Source organism: Candoia aspera, chromosome 7 (genome assembly GCF_035149785.1).
Source record: "Candoia aspera isolate rCanAsp1 chromosome 7, rCanAsp1.hap2, whole genome shotgun sequence".
NCBI lineage: Eukaryota > Metazoa > Chordata > Lepidosauria > Squamata > Boidae > Candoia > Candoia aspera.
The window spans coordinates 47577919-47590260 of NC_086159.1; the positions used below are offsets into that span (position 1 = coordinate 47577919).

General features: G+C 36.3%; 1 protein-coding gene across 4 annotated transcripts in view; it reads right to left on the reverse strand.

The window, feature by feature from the left end:
* Window positions 1–12342, reverse strand: part of MSRB3 (methionine sulfoxide reductase B3) — a 139690-nt gene that overhangs the window by 80943 nt on the left and 46405 nt on the right. For all 4 annotated transcript variants that reach the window (XR_010068356.1, XM_063309235.1, XM_063309233.1 and 1 more), the window contains one exon: window positions 8708–8736. Coding sequence is in view for 3 of the 4 variants with exons in the window: in XM_063309235.1 (XP_063165305.1) it covers window positions 8708–8736 (29 nt within the window). In the remaining variant the exon portion in view is untranslated. The remainder of the gene's footprint in view (window positions 1–8707; window positions 8737–12342) is intronic.

The following is a 12342-nucleotide window of genomic DNA, read 5'->3' on the forward strand; positions in this document are numbered from 1 at the left end:
CCTCTAACTAGTCTTTAAATCTGAGCTTAGTTTTTAAGGCAGGGACGGGGAACAACCACAGACAGCTCTAATATTCAGAAATATTTTAGGAGGCACAGGTTTTCCACCCTTATCAGAGGAATGAGGAAAAGTAAAATGTACCAATTAGCTTCTCTTATGTAGGGGCAGCCTCTAACATGAAATAAAGGGTTCCAAAAAGAAATCAGCACCTACAGTGCTAATTTCTAACTCTCACTGTGGACATATTCATCACACCAAGTTGAATAATGTATGCAGCATCACCTGGAAGCCTATTATGCTTCTGAAAACCTAAATTATCATGGAATGCCTCCATCTGGTGGTAACAGCTTACAACTCTAAATGGAATCTAACAAATGTTCTATAAAAAGGCTGATGTTCCATATCTGTGCTCCTGTCTCCCCCTGGTGACAGGATCCTTCAGAAGATGCAGAATTTTAAAGATAAACTCACGGCTAAAGCTTAAGTCCAGCCAGAGAAAGAATGTTATCAGTTATCCCTGAAGTCATCTAGCTTTGCATAATTCAGATGATTTTTTTAAAATAACCACTTTAAAAAAATGCAGGGCTTTTCCATGACTGAAGCATCATTTACGTGCCACGGGAAAGATTCCCAGAGAACCTACAAAAAATATAACATGGAACTGGAATCTCTGCATAGATTATTTTTTAAAAAATGTAACCATTGATGCACCCAGGCAACTTAAAGTAAAAAAAGCGACTTCTGTTTATTATAGCAATTTAAGTCACCTTTGTAACTTAAACTGTTATAATAAACAGAAGCTGTTTGGATAAAATGAAACAAATGAAAAGAGCCCAGTAACAGAGTTCAAACAATATTGCCATTACTGTGTTCACAGTCTACAACTGCAGTGGAGTTCCTTAACCATGACTGGTGAATAAAGCTGTATTAAAAACTCCCTGCAAATAAACAAACAGGAAGAAAAATTATTCCCTTAATTTGCTGTGGTGGTCTTCTAATTCTTCAGCATAATGGAGCATTAAAAAAAAACAAAACTAAACAAGGTCCTAAGTATGTTAACTAGTTATTCAGTGCAAAAAAAGTTTGTGTTGAATATAATTGCGGCTGCTTATAATTACTATCTGAAATAATTCTGATTCTCACTTCTCCTTTCATCATCCCTTTTCCTCTTATCTCTCCCTCCGTGGATCAGTGTTTATAATCATGTACAAGATTATATTCCTGCATTTCATGAAATAAGTTGCTATCCATTAAAGCTTATGTAGTAATAAGTGTATTACTTTTAAGGTTTCACAAGGTTCTTTTGTTGTGTGTGTGTGAGAGAGAGAGATGAATGATATGGAGGGCCAACTGTAGCTCCAAGTCCTTGCACTATTTGACCACCTCAATGTTCTGGCACCTCATTTTGCCGCTTGTGTAGACAGACCTAAGTGTCTCAAATTATTTGAACACGTTTTCCATAATATGATTTAATTCAGATTTCCTCAACCTAAAGCTCTCCACAGAATTCCCATCATTGTCAACCACCATGGGATGGTGGGAGCTGTAGTTGAACACATCTGGAGGTCATCAGATTTAGGAAGGCTGAACTTCTTGTACCAAGGGTTCATATGTCAGAAGATGTTCCCTAATGTGCTGTTACTGCAGATCACATAGGATTTCCCCCCCCGCCCCAGAAATTACCTATTTGCAGGAATGGGAAACAGTCTCCAATTGGGAGGGGAGGGACGGAAACTATGGTTCTGAGAGTACAATTACAATTTAGATCTATTAAAACACTGCATACATGAAATATAAAGAGAATGATTTTTCACTCCGATACAGCACTAACATTTTAATGCTGATTCTGCTGTTTTGCTCCCAAGACAAAGCACCTCTAGCTTCCTCTGGTGTGTTTTCATAAAATGTAACAACATTCTGAAACTTCTTACACACTACTAACAGATAAACTGAGTCAACAAAGCAGCTCCATCTTGCCAGTTAAAGTTACAATTTGAAGTATACAGTAAATGATTCAAAATATATTTTTAAAAATGTATATATAGCTTCATCAGCTAACACTCATGGATATTCAAATGTATTTCACATCTGACAGTAACAGCTAGGAGGTCTGTCCTTATATACTAGAAATCCACAAGCATAAAATATTTCATTGCAAGAGTAAGAATTGTTTACACGCTCTTGGCACTCATTTCCAAAATTTACATATCAAAAGGCATCATTATCAAAATGTTGCAAAGTTATAAAAGCTGCTTTACAACTTTATAAAGGCTACCTACAGAAAGCTGGACATGGTTGGTGATGCCTTTTTGCCACATCTTTCTTTCCCTGAGCCCACCCACTGGGTGTGTGGGGTCTTGCACATCTGTCAAATTTCTTTGACAACAGCAAAGAAAGAGATAAGGTAGCTCATCACTGCCATATTATATTAAGAAATTTTTGGTGATTTGCTCAGAAACTTCAATAGTAATCTTCTTTAAAAAGTTACAGGCATACATAAACGTATGAATTATAGAATTGAAAGGGTCTATTTATGCCATTAAGTCCAACTCCTTGCTCACTGCAAATTAAAGTATCCAAACTAATGGGCATTTTCCTTCATGTGAACCCATCTAATGAAGGCAAGCTCATAACATCTCCACTGTCAATTGGTTCCACTGTCAAAGTGCTCTTATACCCAATGCCTTTGGGTATCCACATTACTTTCACATACAGTGTATGTTATGTACTGTATGTATGCACAATGTAAGAACTGAAAGCATTTCCACTCCACAATTTACTTATTTATTTGGTAAATTTATATAGCTGCCCATCTCACATACATGACTCTGAGCAGCATACACCGCCCTTAACCCCCAGAAATCACTTCCTCCCCCAACCCATTCTGGCTGATCCCCAAGGTAGTGGATCTCCAGTCTGTCACTCCAATATCCAACATACCCCTGAGAGGGTATCTGAGAATGTATCTCCTTTCACTGGCCTGGCAGGGCTACCCCACTTCACCTTCAAACAAGGGTGATCCCACTGCTACCCTCCACAGCTCTCACCCAGGTAGAGGGCAAACTGCCCTCAGTGGGGAAAGGATCACCCTACCACACACCCCACCAAGAAAAACACTTAATCCATCACAATCCGTCAGGTCTAAAGATGAAAAAAAAAAAAAACCTGGGCAGTAACAAATCCAACTACCAAAATGCTTTAAAAAAAATTTTAAATTAAAAGCAATTTGAAACTAACTCACTAATGTCCTATCTCAAAATGTTCAATGCTTTCTCTAGTTGACCAATAAGAGAGCACAAAGAGCATTATTCTGTTAGTGTCCCTCCAATCCACGTTTTAGTTCACACTGTGTTCATTTGTCTGGGGATTTGCAAAATAATCTGAAAAGTTGATATGTGACAAAGCTGCAAAGCTCTGAAGGCTCTATTTATTCTTCTGCATTTAAAAAGACCTATGAAAGAATAGCATATTGGCATAATGCTATGACAGCTGAACCTCTATGGCAGTATTTCTCAATCTTGGCAACGTTAAGATGTGTGGACTTCAATTCCCAGAATTCCCCATTGAGGTGTCCACACATCTTAACATTGCTAACGTTGAGAAGCACTGCTCTATGGCTTCAACCCAAAAATCAGGGGGTGAGGGTGAGGCATGATAGAGGAAAAAAAGGGCTCAAGGCATGAAAAGCAAGCCCCCCTTTGGGGGGAGATGGGCGGTGGCTAAATTTAATAATAATAAGAAGGAGAAGGAGAAGGAGCAGTCAGCTAAGATTCTTACAGGAAGTTAAAATAGGACAAAAGATAACCTATTTTAAACAAATTTAAAATCATGCTATTATTAATTAACATCTTCATTATAAAAGGTGTTGGTAAACAGGAAACAAAATTTAAAGACAGCAATTTCTTTGAAAATATGCTTGTTAATGATTCTGCTGGTGCATTTCTGAGAACAACTGCTGTCATCTCTTATTTTACCAATATCTGCATTCAGAGGACTTACATTTATACAGTTCCTTAAGTCAAAGGACCTTAAAGATGAAATGTTGAACAGAAATTAAAATACTAATTTAGCATTGGAAACACAGTTAAGTAGAATTCTGTTTCCGACACATTTTTTAGCCTTCCAGATATCAATGTTTTTTTCAAACCATGATTTTATTTGCTTTTTGAAGGGTCATCACCACAGAAAGGAAAGGATACATTGTCTCTCATTTGATCATCGTTCCATGGCTGACACCAAGCAACCTATAAGCTTTTCAGATTCTCACTTTAAGGCTTGCCAGCAAGCAACAAAAAATACATTAGTTTGCTTTTGCTTTACCACAGATCTCTGTGTTTATCTAGTATACGGACATCAGGAAGAAATAAATCAGTGAGGTATAAACATTTTATTCAATGTAAGCCCCACACAAGCATAATGTACACATTCACTCCTGGCCCTGAAAATCCATAACCCCTCTATATTCCACTGGAACAGAATGATAACTCTTCCAGCAAGAACCTGGAAGAACCTTATCTTCTTTGCATAATTTAGAAAACCAAATACAAATTTAGGGATGGACCTAAACACAGCCATGTACTTACATTTAACTATCACAAGAATAATGCTCTGCGGACGATTACAGCGTATTTCTAATTTTCTTGTTCACAGGCCTCAAAACTATTACCAAAAAGTGCAAAACTATTACCAAAAAGTGCAAAACTATTACCAAAAAATGCAACGAACTATGGTTTGTCTTGCTGCTATCAAGCTCCACTAGACTAATGGAACTTACTTCTAAGTAAATACACATAGAATAACTGTAAAAAGTATATTGCTTATTTTATCACTGAAATCTATGGGCAAAAACATGCTCCAATTTATACAGTGCTAATGCCAAATGCTGTTCCCCAAATGTTTTTAAAATAACAGAAAACAGCACATATGCATAGAGAAACCCTCCCCCATATCCGTAAAATTTTGCCTATTTTTCACGATTTCTGTCAAAGCTGATGACTAAGGATACCCACTGCTTTCACTACCAAGAGAGAAATAAACATAAATCTACTCATATTACCAACTTACACCACTGTAAAATATTTCATACTAAGTTATGTTTAGTTACACTTAAGAGGATGCAATAAGTAATAAAACTATAGTAATATAACATGTGCAAGATGTGTGGAACAGTGTATTCTAAACAAGAGGTCATTAGTACAATTCCTGCTAGCCAACAATGACTCGTTGTTTGCTTACAGTAATTCAAATTTTTTCCCCTGAAAGCACTAGATTTCCATAGGAATATCTCTTTCCCCTGTGTCAGATGTTCATGGAACGCCCATTAATCCAATGGTTTTACCATGCCATTCATAATATTAAAAATGCACATTTATTACATGAACATTTAAAAACTTTAAACGGAAAGCATAATTGTTTTTTACGCAGGAATACCAACATGCAGACGAGAACGTCTTTCAGCAAAAGATGTCACTGCTACAAAAGTAATTACCATCATGGTGAAAAATGGGCCATTCTATACATACGTAACAACTATTTGCATGATAACTGTTAAGGGTTTTTTTTCACTTTGAACTCAAATATCCAGGTCAATTCACGTTGTATAGACTGCATTTTCCTCAGTATTTCAATTCTGTACTGTTTCCAGATTCCATGGTTAAAATTAATAAATTGAAGCTTTCATAAGTAACAATGCTAGACTATGCTTTCATTGTAAGAAAATAAACCTGTGTTGAAGTTGTTCATGTTATTTTCACAAAACAGCACTTAGATTTCCTTTCTGCAGAGGATTAATCAGGGAAAAAGAAAATGACTGTTATAGGCTAGCATGCTGAAACAGAGTAATTTACACACACACACACACACACACACACACACACACCTCTTCAAGGAAGAAAGCCTTTTCAATTAAACAAGCTACAGAACTCTAATATTATACCACGAAAATAGAACATGAGAAAAATGTTCTCATAGAAAAAAATTGAAAGAAAAATAGAAAAGAAAAAATAATATAGTAAAGAAAAAGAAAAGAAATATATGAAGAAATGACTTCCCCCTTCATCACAACAAGTATAAACAATTTTAGAAACTTATCACCTTCTCTTAAAATACAACAAATGATCTCTTCTTGCCATATCTCATCTCTTATTAACAAATCCTTAAAGTCTTGTTGTTCAGTCCTGCTCAGCAAAAGTCCATTAAGGGTTACCAGAGATAACAACCTATCTATTTTAACCTTGATCAAATAAATCAACTTTATATTCCTTCCTTTTACTTTTACCAATCTTAATCTTTAATCCCTTCAAATACTATCCTAGAACTTGATTTCTGTTCAATTTTTTCTTTATCCCTTCTCACAAAATCCTTCAAAACTTTAACAGGTCTCTTTTGTAAAGTTACCCAAGTCACTATTCTGGTTTGTTATTTGTATATCCCTTTTAATTATTAAGACATCAGCCAGTTTTGTTTGTATATCCAGTGTAGGATATTTTTCCATATCATTCTTATAGCCTGTCATTTTTAAATCCACTTCAAATCAGTCTCAGTCTTGTCCAGTAAAACTTGTTCCTCTTCCATAACATCTTTTAAACCCAGTCTATCTATAACGACAGAACGTCTTAATATTAACTTCTGGGTCTGTTGTTCACAAAGATCCTTCAATGTGTGGCTAATGTGGGGCCACAAAGCAATTTTCTAAATAAAAATGCTATGATCTGAAGCTTACTTGTAATGTATACTTATTTTTATACTTTTAAAGTTTTTTTTAAAAAATACAAAATCTACTGGAGCAAGGAACTAGGGAGAAGCCCCTGAGCAAAGATGGTGCCTTTGGGTACCACACTATCTTCCTCTGATGCCACAAATGCCTTTTAAACTTAACATGAGACCTGTAAGCTGAACCATAATCATGCTCTTTTCTGCCCTTACAGAACGTCCACATGCAGAACTCTTTATTATCTAAGAATGGTAGATCGAAAGTACCTTTAACTAATTTGCCAGAGTGATGCATCCCCTAGATATATACAGATTTAACTACTATAACACATTCTTTCTGAAATGTTCCTAAAGATCCTTTGGTTAATGCTGGGTGGAACTCCCTTCCATAACTGACTTCCTTAATTATTACTTTAAAATAAATAATGGCTTTAAATTCTTTTATTATAAAGCTTTTTTTAAAAAAGGATGGACTGTTCAAATCTATTTTTAATTAAATAAAGTTGCTATTATTTATTTTCAAGATGCAATTCTAGCCATTGCTATTATTTATTTTTTGTTCAGCTTTTTAGTTGTTAATATAATTGTAGTCTGTCTTTTAAGGTGTGTTGTGGTTTTACTTGTAAATCTACTATATTCTGAAAAAGACTTTTTATTCAGAAATCCAGTTTAAAAATCTTAAATTCAAATAATTACACAAGTAATTTTGAAAACTGTTTTAAACATGAAAGCCTATGCTATGGAAACAAACTGCAGTTAGATTATTTTTACATCATTTCAATTTAAGAAAGTTAGTCTGTTTGTTATAATGATTATTTTTCTATACTGAGTTTAATGGACTTCTTCAATGTTCCACTTTTTATTACTGGAAACATCAATATATAAATATAAAAGAAATTTATACTTCAGTCAACTACCTAGAGAGAATTCTATAGACTTTTCTGATATGACTGTGTGCATAGACATTACTATGAGCAGCTAGTGACAAATAGTTTCTTTCCTTATGTATGAGCTACTTAGACTTCTTGTTCATGAAATATTCTTTTCCTCTAGAAACATATACAAGTAGTCCTCGCTTACCCATCCTTTCAGTGACCGCTTGAAATTGTAACACCACCAAACCAGTGGTACGTACAACCAATCCTTGAAGTTCCAGTCGTTGCAGTGCCTCCAAGTCATGTGATTGCAATTCAGGTGCTTGGTAACTTATGACAGTTGCAGCATCCTGCATTCACATGATTGCCATTTGCAACCTTCTCTTCCAACTTCCCATAAGCAAAGTCAATGGGGAAACCAGCAGGGAAGGTCGCAAGTTGCTCTGGTAAGTACCTCCCCACCAACCTCCCAGCCTCCCTGTGCACTGTGCTGCACCCTCCTTCCCTTGGCTCCCTGCTCTCACACGGACCTGCACCCTTGTTCCCTCAGCCTTCCTGAGCTCATGCCACACCACACCACAGCACCCCCAACCCCTAACTTGCATGCAGCCTGTGCAGGGCCTCCCCGGGCCTCCCCCCACACCTCCCACACTCCTTACCTGGGACTCATGCATTATGACCCATGTGTCTTGGGGTTTTGATGGCAACCGGGACTGCCTCGATTGCCATTGCTAAGCGATGTGGTTGCCTGTCATCATGCTTTACAATTGACAGTCATAACCCAAGGATTCCAGTTGCAATTGCTGTCGTAACTTGAGGACTACTTTTTGATTAGCCTGTATTCTTAAAGTTCACTTCTCTCAGCCTCATATCACTCAAAAGCTGATGCAGAACTGACATGGTTTCCCCAAAGTCACCATAATTAAAAGAATAAAATTAAATAATGATTTGGATATGAAAGGAACAAAAAATTCTACTCACATTAAACCCATTACAGCATTCTGAAACTAGAGATTTAAAATTGGCCTATTCCAAATATAGAGTTAAGGCTAAACATTAACTGATAAATTTGTTTTTTGAAATATGGAAACAGCATGTTCTACATAAAATTTTGAACATACCTGAATTGGAGTCAAACTTTGTTTCAGATCTAAAACAAAACAAAAGGAAGATATGGTTGACATAGTGTTTAACTATAAAAAGCTATTTAGGTGAAGAAAACTCATAAGCAGCAATCTTTGTTAATGCACCTTGCTTATGAACACATTCGATCCAAATGTATCCTTAGTTTTATTCTAGAGACATTAGTGACAAACATTTTCATTTACAAGATTGGTAAAAGCAGCAAGAAACACCCAACTTAAAAATACAAGTCAGAATTACAAACAGTGCATTTGAAATATTTTTAAAAGTGTACTATTATATTATACTTCTGATGAGCATTCCTTAGGAGAACATCATAACAAAAAAAAGTTATTTTATTTAGTTTCTTCCAACCCATTCTGAACAAAAGTTTATTTCCTGTCAGATAGTTGGACGTTCACCCTTGTGAATTTTTATTGAATAAAAAAATACATATGTAAAACATTGTTAAATATTGTCTCCTGTAGTATTTTAAGCTTATCACCAAAAGGCTATACATTTAATAATGAGGAAGAGGGAGAAAGAGGGAAATTAGCCTTTGTGAGAACATCGTGTTTCAGATATAGGTGAATAACAGTCCTAAATTCAGAAGCCTTTGAAGCTCTCAAATCAGCTATGGGAAAACGTAAGTTGGGTAATTACTTTCAAGATGCTACTGAAGTGCTGCCAAGCAGAACTAACCCAGTGACAAGGCCTATCTGAACAAACGGCAATAAGAAGCATTGTCTAGATCTAGTTCTCAAACCAATTAGTGGGCATGCTCCAGCCAGATTTATATCACATAATAAAAACCATTGGGGTATGCCTGTATATGGGAGGGAAAAGGAGAACAAATTATCATTTTATCGTTAGAGCTTCTAAGCAAAACACAAGAGTTGACCAGCAAGAGCATGCATTAAAATGTTACTTCATGTGGGAGTTTTCCTTTTTTAATTTTTTTTAGAAAACTTTATTAAAGCATTTCCAAAATATACATAAAAACTAAAAAGATTAAAAAGAAGCCTACAAAGAAAAAGAAACAGAACTAAAAAGGTGTGAAAAAGCACAAAAACAAACGATTACGAAGTGACTTCTGACTTTCTACAACAAAGATATACATAAATCAATATCAATCTCTTACTCTAATTCAAATTATAGTAAATATTATTTCTACAGAGCATTTAAATTCTCATTATTACATTCCCTTCTAAAACAAAATTACCTCCCAATTAAAGAAAAACATATAAAACCCTTCAAACATAATTTGGAACCTGATACAGTAACAAACACTTTCCTTCTTCACTATAATTTGCTCCTATCTGCCAACTAAACTAACAGTAACCAAAAATATAAAAATTATCCAAACAGCATAAACATTTACCCAAACCCTTAAAAAACCATCCTGATAACCACATTAAAACAATAACCTAGGCATTTACCAAAAATGTAAGAATTTTCAAAACAGCATAGCCATTTATCCAAACCTTTAAGGAACCATCCTGATCAACACTTTTAGACAATTATCCCACATCAAAGTAAACCAAGGCATTTACATGTCTCAGGATTATGTACAGAGCTTTCTTCTTGTCAATTTCAGATTCTACAACCTGCTTTAAAAAGCCCAAATATTTGTCCAAAATCTTCCAGCCTCTACAGTTTAATTCTCTTTCTCGATCATGGTGTGGTGGCAACACAGTCTTCCTATTTTCAACTTTCAACAACTCAATTTTCCTTTGACTATTTAAACGTAAGTCACCAATTCTCATCTTTTTCTTTGGAGAAACCACTTTACTCTTAAGGTAGCTTTCAGCCTTACCAGTTTCTCTCGATTCTTGTGACAATTTGGACTCCACAAATTCTGAGAAATGCTCCAAGACTTGAATAACAGCATTGAAAAGATCTTTAAATATCAAATTAATTTTCTCCATATTTCTTAACAGTAGGAAGATTGTGGTGCCCTCTAGTGCCTCAGGAAGGTAAAGTCATTAACGCTGTAACTGAACACTCTCTCCAGCCTTTTTATCTCCAGTGTAGCCAATCAGGAAAATGAAAAGTAATAACAAAAAGCATTCTCACAGGAAAGTGAAAGCAAGTAGATCAGAACTCCAATCCACAGATTCAATGAAAAAGAGAAAGTTTTATATTCCTCAAAAATCACCTTAATTAAAAAAAAAACCCAAAATTCTTTAAATCTCAATTTAACAAATTATATATAAAAAGTCAAATTACCAAGTTAATAATTTTCAAAAATAATGAGAGTCACCAAGAGATTCCACATTTCTTTGTTGTAGAAAGCCTCTCTTTGGTAAAATTCAAACAAAAAACTTTAGTGCTATAGAAATGGGGCAGGCAGCTTTAAGGTCCATTTTGGCTCCAAAGTAGCTGGGGAAGATGACACCCCGCCTCCCAGCTGATTGCTTACCAGTCAATTGCAAAACACTGTTTTGTGGTCTTCTGGCTGTGACCAGCCATCTGGAGAACACATGGGGTGACTCCTGGGGTTCTCCTTAATCTGGAGAACGCTTCTGGGCTCCAAGGAAGCCTGCCTGAGCCCAAGAAAAAAAAGCCACTCTAACAGGTCAGTTCGCAGACAGCGGAAAAAAACAGCTCAAGCTGCCATTGTCCCCACCGGAAGTCCAGTATGGGCATGTTCAAAGGAAAGGCTCCCAAAGTCACTTGGAAATGTCAGATTCCTTCAACTAAAAGAATATATTTAACGTGATTGTACAGAAAAACAAAATTATACAAAGCTAGAAATCTATCAAGAATCATCATTTCAACCTAACTAGAATACATTATTAGATGGTTATGGAAAGAATCAGAAAGCCTAGAAAATTGGGAATGGGGTAAAGGAAGAGGTTACATAAAGAAAGGCTTACTTGTTCTGTAACAACATTCCACAATACAGGTAGTCCTTGATTAATGACTACAATTGGGACCGGAATCTGATGTTGGGCAAATTTGTCATTAAGCAAGACACCCACGTGATTACTTTGCTCAACGACTGCAATCCCAGCACTCCCAGTTTTAGTCATTAAGCGATCTCTCATTAAGGGGATGGAATGAAAGAGCTGCTTGCCAAAGGGTTTCCCCACCCCTCTGTGCAAACCCATTGGCAGACTGAAGGAACGAAGCTCAAATCCTGAAGATCTCTGCTTCATCCTTGAGCCCTACCAAGGATTTCTCCTCATGTACAGAAGGGAGGGAAACCCTTCAGCAGGCTGAAGGAATGAAGCAGAGATCTTCAGGATTTGAGCTTCATTCTTGCAGCTCCATGAAAGGCTTCCCCTTCCCTCCATCCCTTCCACTTGCAAACTTCCCTGCCGGCTTCCCTACTGAGTTTCTGGGGAAGCTGGCAGACAAGATTGCAAATGGTGATCACATCACAATCGTAAATGTGATCTGGTTGTTAAGTGCCCGAAATAACGTCATGTGGTCTTGGGGGTGGGGCACAATGTTTCACGGTGGCTGGAAGTCTTTATGGGCTAAGCTAGCAACACACTTTAATAATGCTAAACACAGGAATACAGCAACACAAAATCAATAGCCATGACAACTGAATACACCTCGTAGGCTGCAGGGCCTGGTAGCGTTACCATGTTGCCATAAATGTAACACACATATTAGCATGGTA